Source organism: Limanda limanda, chromosome 5 (genome assembly GCF_963576545.1).
Source record: "Limanda limanda chromosome 5, fLimLim1.1, whole genome shotgun sequence".
Taxonomy (NCBI): Eukaryota; Metazoa; Chordata; class Actinopteri; order Pleuronectiformes; family Pleuronectidae; genus Limanda; species Limanda limanda.
Genome location: NC_083640.1, coordinates 14,796,289 through 14,813,473, shown reverse-complemented (window position 1 = coordinate 14,813,473; position 17,185 = coordinate 14,796,289). Strand labels below are relative to the sequence as shown.

At 44.4% G+C, this 17,185-nt stretch overlaps 1 protein-coding gene across 2 annotated transcripts in view; it reads right to left on the bottom strand.

Moving 5' to 3' along the window:
* Positions 1–2,894: 2,894 nt before the first annotated feature.
* Positions 2,895–17,185, bottom strand: part of ap1b1 (adaptor related protein complex 1 subunit beta 1) — a 28,712-nt gene continuing 14,421 nt past the window's right edge. For both annotated transcript variants that reach the window (XM_061070779.1, XM_061070778.1), the window contains exons 21-22: positions 16,443–16,597; positions 2,895–4,368 (exon numbers count right to left, since the gene is read on the bottom strand). In XM_061070779.1, the coding sequence (XP_060926762.1) occupies positions 4,294–4,368; positions 16,443–16,597 (230 nt within the window). In that variant the 3' untranslated portion in view covers positions 2,895–4,293. The remainder of the gene's footprint in view (positions 4,369–16,442; positions 16,598–17,185) is intronic.

Genomic DNA, 17,185 nt, shown 5'->3' with positions numbered 1-17,185 from the left:
CCTCTGCACCTCTCACCGCTCAATTCCACCGATGCACCACCACGGCGCGCCTCCATCACAGGGAGGACGGGCGCGCAGCAAATCAGCTTTCCACGTGTTCCGAGGTGAGATACAAACCCATCATCTCCTTTTGTCCTCCGATGGCAGAAAGATCAGTTTACATCTGCGTGATTCAGGAGAGAGGAGCAGATCCACGCAGCCCGCAGACGTGCGTCTCCACTGAAGGCATCTGGAGCCTATTAACGCGCACTGTGTGTCTGCTCTCTCTCTCTCTCTCTCTCTCTCTCTCTCTCTCTCTCTCTCTTCTCTCTCTCTCTCTCTCTCTCTCTCTCTCTCTCTCTCTCTCTCTCTCTCTCTCTCTCTCATCCCTTGCAATATCCCTTGCTCGCCCTGCTCATCCAATAGGATCGTCTGAAAGGCTGCGCGCTCTCCCAATGCGCCGCGAATAAATGGCAAAGGACGAGGCCACACACACGCCGCCATCCTCATGCATCATCTCCCGGAGACGTGGGAGCACATCAGACCGTGAGGCCTCATAGGGCGACGCACGCCATCGATCACACGGTGGATGGCAGCGGCTCCACATGTGGCCACAGGTCAACCTCAGTGACAGAGCTGAGGACCATCACACACACTCCACGACCCCTGAGGAAAGAGGCGATGAGCTGATGACCTCTGGAACTGCTCAGCAAGGAGAAAGTGCCTTAGAATACTATTATAATACTATACTATAAGGTATTAATACTATATATAAGCAGTTAATAACAATCACAGCTGTGAGTCCAGTGTGTGAACAGTTCTTTTGGCATCTGTCCTGGGGCCAAAAGAACTGTTCACACACTGGACTGTTAAACTAGAATTGTCATATACAGACATAAATATAAACATTTTGTTTTGTCATAGGCTGATTTGAGCCCTGAGGAAACTTTGGGTATTTGCAAATGTACACAGCCTTTCCACAAAAAAACACTAATGCAATGTCGGAGATATAAATAGTTAGCCAAACAAACATATTTTACAATTGATGGATAAATGAATGTCCTGCACACTGCAGCAGGCCTCAAGAGCCCTGCTGTAGTGTGGAGGATGCTGGGAGTTACTTTCCGCCCCTTTGCAACCCTTATTGGATATGAATGTTGTTTCCCAGCTTCAATAAGCCGTCAGGTTTTTACAGTAATCCGGAAATCCCGCTTATTTAAATGTTCAATTTGGTTTTAATCATTCATTTTTGATTGGATTCTCAGCAGCACTTCTCCAGGGAAGTGATCAAATAGAGGATGTCATTTTGATGAGTCATTTGCTATCCATAAAGCATTAATAAATGTGCGATTGACTGTTCAAAAAGCAATTGGATACAATGTATAAACCTTTAATGATGGATACCTTATTGAAACATGACCCCAGAGCCCACCCCTGGTGAATCTAAATGTTTGCTCGAGAACAAACATGAGAAGCCTCATAATGAACATCTCTATGTGTGGAAGTGGGAAAAATTTATTAGATTTCTTAGATTTCGTATTAGATGTCAGATGTGATGAGAATTTATGAGCTGACTTCCAGATATGTTTATGTGATAAAAAATGTGTGGTTTAATAACCTGGAGGGAATTTACAGTGCTTTACTATAGTGGGTCAGGTGTTACTGTAAATGTGTTTACTTTTAGGCCAATAAATAAACATTAGTAATTCCATTAGACCCTGGATGGGGTTTTTTCCCCCCCGTACCTCCCCTAACTGCTGTCTTTTAATGTGGGCTCTCAAATAACTGGATTACACTGCAGGTTTTTGCCCTCCCTTCTTTACTGAGCTTTGTAAATCCTTTTTTTCTTATCATGCACCAGCAACATCGAAACTTACAGAAAAATCCAAAACTCAACAAATTTTAACCCTCAGGGAAATTTAATTTTTTTTAATCTCACCTTATTTTACCTCCAGCTGTTCTCCCTATTTGTTTTAATTGATTTATTTGCTTTAATTACATTCTGTTTTCTTTTTCTTTTGTAAGCATCACTTCTTTTTATCTTTTCTTGGTGTTTTGAAGTGTTTTTTTTTTTTGTAGTTGGCCCCATTTTAAATGGTTTCAACCTCAATGTATTCAAGTTTAAAGAAAGGTTTAATGAATAAATTAGTTGCTCTTCGTATTATACAATTATTAAACTGTATTTATAGACTTGAATGACTAAATAAAATATGTTTGCTGAAATATTTTTGGGATTCATGGCTTTTTTTGTGACCTTGGTTATAATATTGTAAATCTATATTACAGTACAAAGCAACAATTACTCTCCTCTGAACAATAAGTGTTTCTCGGGGCATAGCCTTCACAGTAGTGCAATGCAGTAGCGCCACCTATTGGAATGCATTTATCACAGGATCGGTATTATAGATCATTCATTAGAAGACTCTTGTCAGTACGTCTGGATGTTTGAACATTGCTGACCTTTGTAATCCCCCGGGGAACAGAGCCCAGGTGTGTTTGTGTTCCGCGTTAAGGTCACCAAGCTGAAAGTCTGATTAAGCTTCCACGAGCAGCTCGGACTTTAAAAAGCTGCCGTCACCATGACAGAGGAGCGGCTCTGACTCAATGATGCATTGGAGTGTGGAGGAACCTCAGACTTCAGTCGAGGCTAAATGATAGAAACGCTGCTCTGACGGCTGTTGGATCTATAACACGAAGCAGAGTGAACAAGTAGAGAACACATGAAAACCTAAGAGCTCATCAGTGGATAGAAAGTATAGTGTGTGGACACAAGGCTCACTGGGTAACAGGGACTTTGGGCGTGTGGAGTTTAGGCAGCAAATCAAACAGAGATAAGGTTTTAAATCCAGTGACACTGAGACTTGGCAGAATGTGCCACCCGAAATCTCTAAATACTAACAAAAAAACTAAACATGTGAATTTATCAAGTCTTTTAATAGTTGTTTTTTCAGATGATGCACACAGAATGAACAAAATCATATCAATCAAAAAACAACAACATCTGATTAAACACTTCTTTTTTTTTTTAAAACAGCATTTCATATGAATCAGCCGTCACCACACACAAAGACACACACTCAGAACACACAGCCACCTCTGTTGTAATCTGCGTGAGGTGTTACCGTAGGTGCATACATCCCGCAGTCGATAAAAAGGGCTTGGGTGTAATGACTCGAGAAGGAATATAATTAATCTTTAGAGTCTGTGGGGTACAACAGCGTTACTGGATGTTGTTCTAGCCTGGTTTCAGCTAAGCCAGTGTGCGCTACCTACATGTGCACTCACAAGTGTTACAAACCAGGACGTCATAAGTTCTAACCTGAGCCTTCATCTCAGGCGGCCATGGTGCTTGAAAAGCTGCGATGAGGATGAAGCAATAGCAAAGTGGCAGAGAGAGCCCGAGTGGCTGCCACTGATGCAGGCGAAAGCCGCAAATACAAAATCCTTTACGCCCAAGGCTCTCTCCCAGTTTGCCGCACTAACAGGACTATAAACACAACAAGAATATGGACACAAATCAAACCATGGAATGATTAAGTAAGAGTGCAGTGAGTGGACAACTGCTGCTTGTCTATAAACTGTGCAGATATTGATGTAAAAATAAAAAAAAATGGCCACACATTGACAGCTTCCATGCACACAGCACATCAGTCGTTCTGCTTTCAGGGGACAGCAGAAAAGAAGGAATCTGATCCAAACACGGATACTAAAGAAAACTGTAAAATGACAAAGACGAGAATAGTGTAGTTTGTAAATATTTGACCCTGACAGCCACCTTCCACTTCACACACGCAGAGGGATGAGGAGAGTTAAAGCTTTTTGTTATGCTGTGTTTAAATAGGAAGTAACCCAAAATAAATATGCCCACAGTGTCGATTCACCTGCTGATTGCAGATGCTAAAAATAGACTGAAGGTTGCAGAGAAGACGGGCTAGATCATGATTGAAGAGCCTCATGCAGAGAAAACAGTCACGGGAATACAAGTGTCACAGCCGTCTGTCTGCAAATTAATTAAGGTTGGGGGGGGGGGAAGAGTCTCAAATATGTTCATTCACACAATTCATCACAGCATTATGTTGTGTAATTTATGGTGTGAACAAAGTGAACCAGACATCTCTTTAGAAAAAAAACAACACGGTTCAAAATGAGACAGTAGGTCATTAACCAGCTGAATGAAGCAAAGCAGTCTCCAGGCCCGACGTGGCAGGCGCTGGCTCCTGCACTGCGGCAATCGTAATATGGTGCGGGGGTCAGGTGAGGACGAGCAGGAGGAGGAGGTGAGGGGGGGCGGCCGGGTCAACAAACTGGGGTTCTTCAGTTCTTCAGCGCGGCCTCGTAGGTCTGGAACACACACTGGGAAACTTCTGGAGCTCTGCACTTCAGAGAGACCTGGAGGAGGAGGAGAGGTTTAGAGGGACATGTACAGACAGAGCAGGTTTAAGAACGTACAGAACACACGTTACCACAGGCAACACACATAAACCATTAACATCAAACCACACACAAGCTGATATATTGAGTTTTAAATAGCCAAATTACGAAAACCTGATATGAACAACCCCCCACCAACATGTACAACAAATATGTTAACATGTCCCACTGTGTATGACAGGTGCTTTACAAATAAAATTGCCTTGCTCCTTTATACGATAAGAGACAAGTTTTGAGCAAATAAGCAGTCAGCACCATTTTTCACCTTCAAGCAACACTAGGTGGATGTTGTACCTTAAAATAATAGCTGTTGATGGTACACAAACTCATGATAGGGAGAATGGCACACTGGTCATTCTTACAGCGCTGTTACATGCTGGAACATTACGGCCTGCTCTGTGTCACACATCACACATCAACAATCAGGAGTGGAGCTCATCAGTCTCGGTGTCGGCACCATGACAGAACCACTGAAGAAACGAAGGAGGACATTGTTGGAGGGAGTGAAAAAAAAGGAAAAGAAAAAGTGACAGTAAGAAACCAATCAGGTTTTCACGTTTACTGCCAGACTTGAAAAAGACAAATCAGTTAATATGATTCTTTGGCTTCTGAGGTTAACGGTTGCCAGTTTCTTCTCCGTCAGCTTGACAACAAATGGCCATGTGTACAGCTGTGTACATGGGGACGCTCACACTGCAACTTGTATTTATGAAAGAGAATTACGTATCCCAACTGTAGGAGGAGCCCGAGTATATGTGAGAGCCAATCTTGTGTCACTTCAGTACTGCTTAAAAATCTGATCCAAACAGCCAGAGTTTGTGATGTCACAAACCTAAGGAATGAACCCTATGGGCGGGGCTCCTCACCTGCAGATGAGACTTTCCTAATAGTATGAAGAAGTTATTCAAAACCTTACTGGGCTTTATGACTGAGAAAGACTGGCTGTTACGGACCTATAAGAAATGGCTCGTGAGGCCCGGAACACATCAAATAAACGAATCAGAAACAACTGTTGCCACTAAATAATAACAAATGTTTATTGGTTGAAACAAATATTTAGAAAGGCAACAAACCAAAAGGGTTGGAGGTTCCCGGCCAAAACAAACAAAAGAGAGGGGAACACTGAGCCAGCCATCGGCCGTCGAAGTCAGTGTTCACCCCCGAACTAAGTCTGCCTAAATAGCCCACTACCTAAATGAAAGAAAAAGGTTATCCGAAAACAGGACTACCGGGAACCCCCGAACCAACTACCAACATAACAAAAGTATCAAAAGGACTTCTGGCAAGGGGGAAAACGGAGCCTCGGTCTCCTCACCCGTTCACCTGCATGGAAGTAGAGAGAGAGAGAAAGAAATTCACAGCCTCCTTAAGTCAGCTCCAGCTGACGAGGTGATGAGTCTCACCTGAGGACTGGCTGCGTGGAGAGAGAGAGAAAGGTGGAGAGAGGCACAAACACACACATTCTCACACAGAGCCCCACCTCCTGGCCACACGTAACACCCCCACCCAGAGCTTGTGAATAGCCGGGGGCAAACGTGAAGACCAGGGAGGAAGGAAAAAAAAACACATTCACAAGACCTAACACCGTGACAACGTGTCGGCCAGGACGTTGTCCCGCCCCTTCACATGCCGAATGATCACGTTAAAGGACTGCAGGAAGAGCGCCCAGCGCATTAACCTCTGGTTAGTGTTCCGCATCTGATTCACAAAAACTAAAGGATTGTGGTCCGTATACACAACAGTTGGCGAACTCGCGGAACCCACATAAACTTCAAAGTGGCTCAGCGCCAGGACCAAGGCCAACGCCTCCTTCTCAATAGTAGAGTACACGCGCTGGTGTTTGTTGAACTTCTTGGAGAAGTAAGAGACGGGATGTTCAACCCCGTCCCCCCCCTCCTGAAGCAGAACAGCACCCGCACCCGCATCACTGGCATCAACAGACAGTTTAAATGGACGATCAAACACAGGGGCACACAGGACTGGGGCCGTAGTCAACAAAGCCTTAATACAGTCAAAAGCACGCTGACAGCCCTCAGTCCAGCGAAAACACACCTTCGGGCTCAACAAGTCAGTGAGGGAAGCAGCTACCGCAGAAAAGTTCTTACAAAAACTACGGTAGTAGCCCGCCATCCCCAGAAACCGGCGCAATTCCCGCCGTGAACGAGGGACAGGGAAAGAAAGAATAGCCTCCACCTTGGAGTGCACCGGCCTGACTTGGCCCCGACCAACCACTTTGCCCAAATAGGTCACTGTCGCCTGGCCAAACTCGCACTTAACAAGGTTTAAAGTAAGATTGGCGTCACGCAAACGCCCAAACACAGAATACAGCTGCTGAATGTGCTCGTCCCAGGACCCAGAATACACAACAATGTCGTCCAAATATGCCTCACAACCAGAAAGACCAGACAACACAACATTCACCAGCCGCTGAAAAGTTGCTGGCGCATTACGCATGCCAAACGGCATCACAGTGTACTGAAGGAAAGCGTCTGGAGTCACAAAAGCAGAAATTTCTTTCGCCCGAGGAGTCAGTGGCACCTGCCAATATCCCTTTAACAGGTCAAGTTTGGTTACATACTTGGCACCGCCAACATTATCCACACAATCCTCAACTCGGGGAAGAGGATAACAATCAGGCCTAGTGACTCCATTCACTTTCCTATAGTCTGTACAGAACCGGTCTGAACCATCAGATTTCATAGCCAGCAGACAGGGAGAACTCCAGGGACTACAGCTGGGTTCAGCAATACCGTGGCCCAACATGTAGTCCACCTGCTTCTGCAAGCGTGCACGTTTTTCTGGATTAACTCTGTAGGCATGTTGTTTAATCGGAAACGAATCTCCTACTTCAACATCATGTTGCAGCACCTGGGTCTGAGAGGGCACATCAGAGAACAGTGACATATGTGAACCAATCAAACGGACCACATCCTCACCCTGAGACGGAGGCAGATGCGAAACACAACCATCAAGATTAACCAGCAGTTCAGAGTTCTTCAAACGCCCATGAACAACAGCACTGGACAAGGCAACGACATCACCATCAAAATCCAACTCCTCAGACTCCGGCAAATCGGCACCGGACAGCGCCACAGCCGCCTCACCCTGATCAATCACTTCAGCACCGGACAGCGCCACAACAGATTTCAATACAACAGGGGAGGGTGAAACAGACCCTCGCTCCAGATAGGGCTTCAACATGTTGACATGACAAAGCCGACTTCGCCTCCTGCGGTCCGGGGTCGCGACCACATAGTCACGAGCGCCAACCTTCTCCCGGACAACATATGGCCCACTGTAACGTGCCTGTAACGATGAGCCAGGAATGGGCAACAGCACCAACACTTTGTCCCCTGGGCTGAAGCTACGGCTCTGCGCATCTTTGTCGAACCAACGCTTCATCTTGCCCTGGGCAACAACCATGCTCTGTTTAGCCAGCTCACAAGCACGATGAAGTTTTGAACGAAAATCACACACATAGTCCAGCAGATTCTGTGGTTCTGCACTACCAACCCATTTTTCATGTAGCAACTTAAGCGGACCGCGCACCGTATGGGCAAACACAAGCTCAGCAGGACTGAAACCCAGCGACTCCTGTACCACCTCACGCACAGCAAAGAGAAGCAGGTGGACACCCTCATCCCAATCCTTACCATACTCGAGGCAGTAAGTGCGCAGCATAGATTTTAGGGTCTGGTGAAACCGCTCAAGCGCACCCTGACTCTCTGGATGGTACGCGCTGGAATGACAATGAGAAATGTCAAGCTGCTTCACCACCTGTGCAAAAACCTTAGACATAAAATTAGACCCCTGGTCCGTCTGCACCACCCGTGGCAAACCAAACAAGGAAAAAAACTTAGTCAACGCTTTAATGACTGCAGGGGCGGTGATCCTCCGCAGAGGAATAGCCTCAGGAAAACGAGTGTTAACGCACATAATGGTCAGGAGAAACTGATGACCCGCCTTTGTACGGGGAAGAGGCCCTACACAGTCTACGATAACACGTTCGAAAGGCTCCCCTACAACAGGAATCGGATAGAGTGGAAACGGGGGAATGGTTTGATTGGGCTTACCAGAGAGTTGACAGACATGGCAGGTCCTACAGTGCTGACGCACATCGGCTTTAAGACCCGGCCAAAAAAAACAACGCAACACTCTATCATATGTCTTATTTACCCCAAGATGGCCAGCCAGAGGATTATCATGGGCCAGCTTCAAAACTTCTGGTCGAAACAGCTGTGGAACTACAACTTGCTTCACAACCCCCCAATCCTCTTGAAAACCCAAACGTGGTGGCAGCCACGCACGCATCAGCACCCCGTCCTTCAAGAAATACCTGGGAGACCCACCCCCATCATCATCATTCAAACCCACAGCCGCAAAAAGAGAAACCAGCGTGGGATCACGCTGCTGTTCGATAATAAGCTGTTCACGTGACATGGACAATTTAACATCTGAACTGTCCAATATAGAAAGGGGAGATGGCGGGGGAAAAGAAACCGGGCCTGGGGAGGGAAGAGAAACCGGGTCTGGGGAAGGAAGAGAAACCGGGTCTGGGGAGGGAAGGGCTGGTAACACTGACGAACCGTCCCCAGCCATAAAACTGTCACTCAATTCTACTTCCTCATCACCGGACTCAGGCTGCAGCTGACGTTGCTTTGCTGCCATGGCACGGGTAATGGCGCAGACAGAAAACACCCCTGGGAACTTTCTCACCAACTCATCTGAACATCCAGACCGGGGAACAGCTGTTACTTCAGGATTAAGCAGGACCTTCCCCCCCGCTAAATCGTTCCCCAGGATGAAAGACACCCCCCCGACAGGAAACTCATCACTGACACCTACAATAACAGGTCCCGTAACCAACTCCGAGTCCAGGTGAATGGTGTGCAAAGGAATCCCCACAAACTGCATCCCAAACCCACGGACTAACGCAGCCGAGTCGGTTGAAGATTTCTCAGACAGAGGCAACACTCCACTCAAAATGACCGACTGAGAGGCTGCACTGTCCCTCAGAATAACGACAGGGACTTTCGGGCCTCCCGCAGTCAGCGAGACCGCCCCCTTCATGACGAAAGGCAAAAACACACCATCAAGCTCCGGAGACTGCCCAGGATGAGAGCGTGAGAGAGATGAACTGGGAGCACTAGGAGACTGACTCAATGAGCTTTCGGTTTTTAACAAATTAACAGCTTTAGGAGGCTTTTCCCTTTTGTTCAAAGCAAAACAGTAATTAACTGTATGGCCACGCTTCTTGCAAAAGGAACAAACCCTGTCACTCTCCTTACCCCCTCCACTCTCCCTACGCGTCACAGGGGGCCTGGGCGCAGAGAAGCTGCGACCCAGGGAGGACTGTGGCTTATCATAACTGTCCCTATGAGTCAAAACGTATTCATCAGCAAGTACCGCAGCCCTAGAAATTTCTAGCACGTTACGGTCATTAATGTGTGTCACAATTCGTTCAGGCAAACAATTCTTAAAGTCTTCCAGCAACATCAACTCACGCAAGCCAGCGAAATCAGAAACCTTCATAGAGCGACACCAACGATCAAATAACACTCCCTTCTCATGACCAAACTCCACGTATGTCTTCTCATACGACTTCTTGAGACGACGGTACCTCTGGCGATATGCCTCGGGCACTAACTCGTAGGCCCTCAGCACCGCCTCTTTGACATGATCATAATTCAGGCTCATACCAGACTCCAAAGACGCGTAGGCATCCTGGGCCTTTCCCGTGAACACACATTGTAAAAGCAACGGCCAAAACTGCCTAGGCCACTCCAGGGTCTCAGCTACACGTTCAAACAGGGTGAAATATTTGTCAACATCTTTATCATTAAAAGACGGAACTAAACGGATGCATCTACCTATATCAAAACCACTGGCGGCAGGAGGGGGAGGAGAAGGAGGTGCATGCTGTAACTCCAGCTCCTTCAGACGCACCTGCCTTTTTGTCTCTTCCTCCAGCTTCCGCACCTCCAGTTCACCCAACAGCTCCTTCTCCCTCAGATCCAGACGGCGCAACTCAATCTGCAGCTCCAATCCCCTGAGACGAGCCGCTTCATCCACATCTGACCGTGACTCCACCCCCTTCATGACCGCTTCACTCAAAAGACCCTCTTTATATAACACAGACAGCAGCTCAGTTCTTATAGCCTGCTTCTTCATCTGCTTAGTCACCGTAACTTTAAGAAAACTGGCCAGAGAAATTAACTGCTCTTTAGTGCAAGAACAGAACTGCTCCATCGTCGGATGAGCAACAAACTCCTCAGCACTAAACGCCATGACGAGACTGGCCACACTGATCAGACCAGGGCGAGAGGAAAAAAAACAGACCGCTCACCAACCTACTCCCTCAAAAATACTACCCAAGAGGGCAAAACACAGCAGCACCAAAAAGAAAACCATGGTGCACAAACGTGCCGGCCGAAAAAACACTGGCAACCACACTAGGAAGTCCAAGCCAACAAACTCTGTCAGTGACGACCAAGTCACACCACAAAATCAACTAGACACGGCCTATCACAATAGACACGGCACTCACAGTTGGAATCAACAGAAACACTGAAGACCCAACATGTGATCCCGGACGAGCCCCCAAATATGTTACGGACCTATAAGAAATGGCTCGTGAGGCCCGGAACACATCAAATAAACGAATCAGAAACAACTGTTGCCACTAAATAATAACAAATGTTTATTGGTTGAAACAAATATTTAGAAAGGCAACAAACCAAAAGGGTTGGAGGTTCCCGGCCAAAACAAACAAAAGAGAGGGGAACACTGAGCCAGCCATCGGCCGTCGAAGTCAGTGTTCACCCCCGAACTAAGTCTGCCTAAATAGCCCACTACCTAAATGAAAGAAAAAGGTTATCCGAAAACAGGACTACCGGGAACCCCCGAACCAACTACCAACATAACAAAAGTATCAAAAGGACTTCTGGCAAGGGGGAAAACGGAGCCTCGGTCTCCTCACCCGTTCACCTGCATGGAAGTAGAGAGAGAGAGAAAGAAATTCACAGCCTCCTTAAGTCAGCTCCAGCTGACGAGGTGATGAGTCTCACCTGAGGACTGGCTGCGTGGAGAGAGAGAGAAAGGTGGAGAGAGGCACAAACACACACATTCTCACACAGAGCCCCACCTCCTGGCCACACGTAACACTGGCCAAATGAAAAAGAGAAGCAGATTGCGCCCTTTAATCTGCACAAATGTAATGATTCTACATTTTACAGCTGCAAGATCCGCAAACATGAGTAACATCTGCAATACTGCATTAGATTGATGCTACAAATGAGATCACAGTAAGTAAATAAATCAGAATAATCTCCCTCGTTTCCAGGAGACAAAATTCATTATTTTTCCAGACATGAAGAAAGAATCTCTTCTTAATTGAGTCTTATCGGATAGAGACAGAAATACAGACACACGAATTCACTTGAGAAAAAAGAGAAAGTCTCTTCGCTCTTTGAAGTCAGTCCCAGCTGGAGCCGGTTAAGGATTTGATACAGAGTCTCAAACTGAGATTTCCTCCATCCCACTGCAGTGGTTATTTCCAAAAGGAAGGTAACACACAGCAGCTGGAGCTTTGGAATAACTGTACCATTGGTGCTTAATGCTTAAATCAGAATTAATATCCTTTGTATTAATTCATATTTCCAAACGTTACATAAAATAATTGCTGTATAACAGGCTGTTCATTCTGCTGCGAGAAATGGAAACCACTTGTCTGCAATTACCGACCATCCATGACTGGTTTTCACTGACAAGTACAAACAACGCAGCAAGATGCTAAATCCACAAATACGTGGTTTTGTTAAAGTTGTGTAATTACCTGTCAAGTTTGATATAGCTCTACTTTCAGTGAGCGATTTCTCTTTTATTCCCTCGTCTTTCCAGCAAGTATTTTGAGCATTTTCTGCCAATTATCAGACAGCAGAGAGTTGACAGGAGGAGAAACAAGCTCCCTGGTCAGTGCCTTAATCCCAGTGTCCCCAGACAAGCTTTCATTTCTTCCTGTTTTCATTTCAATTAACTTATTGATTATTATTATTTTCTTTAATTCAAATAATTTTTTTTTATTTTACAGGAAATTTAATTTAATATCAATATATTTCAACATACATTAGAACTATAATTAGAGCTCCAATAGTATATCTGTTGGCCCCCCCAAAAAAACAGCTAATTTCTTTTGTCTTCGCAAATACGAAAACTTAGTTTACAGAACATAGAAAATATGTACATGTTAATTTCTTAATTTAAGTTATATATAATTTGATGTAGAAGTTTATTCTTTTATTCATAGCTTTTTATAACAGTTTATGGTTAAAATGTTATAAAATTTAATACAAACCCTCAATAACATTTATTTGTCATAAGGGTTTGATAGCATCATCTTAGGAATCATTGCCAAATTTCAATATATATATATATATATATATATATATCTCTTCTGATATTATCCATATTGGTTGTCCATATCAAAAGATCAATATCGGTCTGGCTCTTGACTAGCTGACCGGTTATTCAGCAGAAATGCAGTGAGTCATTGATGTCCCACTGGCCTCAGTGAGGAACAAGTGAAGGTCAGGGATTGTGCTGTGGTGGAGATCACGGAGCTGCAGTGAAATACAGCACTTATATCACAGCTCCTTCAGTGTTTCCTCTGTATACTCGGGGCTCTTTGCTAATGCAGACTGCTGATGGCAACATTTTAGACAGCTCCTGTCAGCAGGGGGTTAGATTTGAGGAAATGCAGATGCTACCGCCGGAAATGCGGATGCGGGGCTGCACTGAGTGCAACCTGCTATCGAGAAAGCCAAAACTAGAAAACAGGAAAAAGGGAGCTACATTAATGATGGAGGAGAGTCCCCTGAAGGTGTGTATGAACAAAGACTAAATTGTATCAGTCTTTGTTCCTTCATCCCATGACAATGAACTGCAAAGGTTATACAAATGAGACAGGTACGTGGGGGACATAACTCTCATCTAGCAAGAAATAAAGCAGCCTGACAACACTGCATGAGTCAGAGTCCGTGGAAATGTTCTTTTGTGATGCGCAATGCAACAGGTTCAAGCAAATATAGATGCTTATTCGATGCATGTTTGGCTCATCAACTTTATGTGTTAACAAGAGATAACATTTAACTTTTTATGAATAGAATGAACAAACAGTTTAAGATCTGACAAATTAAGTTAATCGATTAAAAACCCTTTAATAGTTTACCACAGGGCTTCTCAGTAACACAACCAACAAAGGTCTAACTGAGAAAATTCACCAATCTTTAAACTGTCTCATAGAAAATACAGTATGTTCCATATTTTCACCCCAAAATAGAACTTGTGAAGGAGTGTGTGAGACATCTATTTTTGAATTCACTTTGACCAAAACCATCAGAATTAACAGCAAAAGATATGGGAAGAGAAAACAAGGCAACACCACTGGTCACACAGTTGCCATGGGGACAGGAGATGGCAGATGAGAACTCCATGCTACATATCAAAAGGATAAGAGATCTCCCCATTTTCTGATCAAATTACTTTAACGTATAGATGGGCTAAGTGCAGGGAAATGAAAAGTTTGAATCAAACTGAATTTTGACATGATACCAGCTAGAGGCAGACATAGGTCGCTTTACTTAACCACAAGAACATTTTGGTGACAACATGAAGAACACAAATACGGATTCAGCAGCCAACAACATATCCCTCAGGAGTTTGTAGAGAACAAAACCAGAGCAACACAATGAATGCTCAATAAAAACTCGGAGGGGTTGATACATCATTTTGTGTTCACAAATTATTAACAAAGCCTTTTCTTTGCATTGGATTAGCAATGTAAGGCCAGTTACAAGTTTGCAGATAAATGTCACTTTACTCCACCACATTATCTGCATTCACAGGCGTCTGCCTCGCCCAATATTATTTGGATTATCCACAGGCCTGGCGTGCACCTGTAGTAGATTTTTTGTCTCATCTGGATGGAGATAATTTGTAATACGAAAGACATGTGGACAATTTTATTTTATTATTTTTAAGTGGAGGAGAAATATTTGGCCCAAGGCAATAGTCTGACAGCAGTATGGAGTGTGTAATTGGGGCACTGCTTGAATTCTTTAATACAAGTGGTGAGGCATCAAGGGACAGCTGGGGTCAATCAAGTTTGGGAAATATAAGAAAAATAGGCCAAGTCATGTTTACACCTTAAAACAGGCGCTGAAAAAAATGCATCTCCACGTCATGGGAATGAATAATAATCTTTTTTTAATGTTTCGTCTTCTAAAGCGAATTAAAACCCCAGAAAACGAGCGCTGGCAGGGCTTTACTTCTTCATGTCTAAAAATAGCTGCCAACAAAAGGCTACGGCAGCTTGGCTTTAATGTGCCAAGAGAGAACAGGGACCATGCAGCAGCCAGCAGCCAGCAGCTCACAGGGACAAGCGTCAGCATACACACCGAGCATGCGGCACACAGCTAACTTTAAAGTCTAGCTGTGTCTTCACTAAACAATTAATGACCCGTCTGCAAAAAGTAGGGGAGCCTTCTCAGCCGCTGTGAGGAATCATTTGGACTTAAATATCAAAAGGACGGGGAAAGTACGGTATCAGCTGATGGTGGCAGAGAACGACCTCCTGAATTAATGTTACATCACAAACTGACGCACAAGGGAAATATACAAGAAATCTAGAGCAAGAAATAAAACAAGTGTACCAAACCTCAAACAGAGTAAAATGGCACACAGTAAATACTGTACCAATAATCATTACTTAAAAAAACAGTGCCAGGTCAGGCTAGGTGACTAAACTGATGAAGGTCAGTGAAACGATTTAAAATTCAGAAGATTTAATGAGCGAGGGCTGGGAGACTGACAAATTGCCTTGTCTAGACGAGAGAATACAAGAAGACAGTTAATAGCACCTTATAAATAAAAACATGATCTGAAGCAGTGTGTGAGTGATGAGCGGGAAGGAGAGATCTGCCAAGGTCACCGTTCTGGACCGGTCAGGCAGAAACAATCCGTGACCGTGGCACCCTGACAAAGAGGAGTGACGGACAACAAAACCATGGAAGACGCAAACAAATACACACACTTCAATCACTGCACAATCAACCAGCCCGGCCCCTCCAGCACACTCATCACTCAATGCTTCACAGTAATCTCTGTCTCTGCTTGTTCAAATCAGTCACTGTGATGTCATGTGTCTCTCCAGAACGTCAGCGGCGTGTGTTATAAAACTGCCTTCTCTTGTATCGCTAATATGCTGCAGAGGTCTTACAAATGTAGGAAACAAAAACAAGGTGCTCTGTATTATTAAACATGGGGATTTGAAATTAATTAGAAAAACGAAAAATGTCAAAAAACAAGAAATATCTCTTTTTATCGTACGAAAACATAATTTAACCATACAGAAATCAGCCTGCTTATTCCCGGTAAACCATTATAACCTTTAAGATAAAGATTCATTAATCACCCCAGGAAAGGTAAAATCAAGTTTCACAAGTTCTAGTTTTTATAATATTGTCAACACTAACAATGTGAACAGATCAGATTCAAAGTGGTGTCCGTCCACAGGTCTTTGACAACTTTCTCTGAATCGGATGTATTAAAACTAGAGTGCTGCTGGGGCAATAACTTTCCCTCTGAGCCTGGAAAAAAAAAAAAACGGCCGACCCAGACCTGACAGACATTCTGTTTTCATGTACAAACCAGACTCCGGTGCTTTCAGGATAAACTGTTCTGAGTTTGTGTTACACTGACACACATTACTATTGATTCGTTTTCCTGATTGTGCATGAGCAGTGTAAAAACAGTCAAGTACCCTTGCCCAGCCAATGTAGCAAATTTGACCAGAATGGTCATACAACAGTCACATGGCATATTACAACTCCCTTCATCAGTTTTATTGAGCAACTTATGTGCTGCTTAATAAAACTAAATGTCCAGCTCAGCTGTTGTTTATTTTGGCAGCTAATAGTTAATACAGCAACTACGACAGTGACAGGACTGATGAATTCAGCTCATGCAGTACTCACCGTGTAGTTTGGGTTTCCTGCCTGCACCCTCAGCTCGGCCAGCACCCAGATTCCATTGCTGAGTTTCATGGACTGATACAGCATGTCCTGACCCTCCACTGTACGCTTGGCTATGGTGAAGATGTTACTGCCCTGCAGTTTGTTAGAGGCTGCGTCTGTTGAAGGAATGAAAAAAGTTATTAATTTTAAATTGTAGAAAACTGGACCTATTCTGTCTTTTCTGAATGCTCATGTTTAGTATTCAGTATCTGTGAATAAACATTGTAATTATTCAGTATGAAGTGTCACACACTGACTCCTGTCATGCTCTATGGCTGTCTACTGAAACTACCATCAAATGTACAATAAACCATGAAGAATTTATTTTTCAAGTTATCATCCCTTAAAATGTCCCCGCAGGCTGTCTGTGCATTGACAATACAGTCACTAATTTGGAATGAACTTTTCTCCTCAGAGTCTGTCTGACTGCTGCGCTCCAGCAGGATGTGAAACGTTCGCTCTCTCTGTTCATGAAGAAATTTAATCTGTGGGGGGGGAAATCTCCATTAAGTTGTCATTAGGAATTCTTCTCCAGTTCAGCTGCCCTCACGCTATTGTAAAACTGGATTATCACACGTAAATAGGGACTACAGCTGATGAGTTCTCATCAAATGCAATTTGCATCCGTAACGAGGGTCTGAGTTTTCACCCTCTGTTGCTCTGCTCGTCTGTCTTCACATTTAAAAGAAGCTGTGGGAGATGTT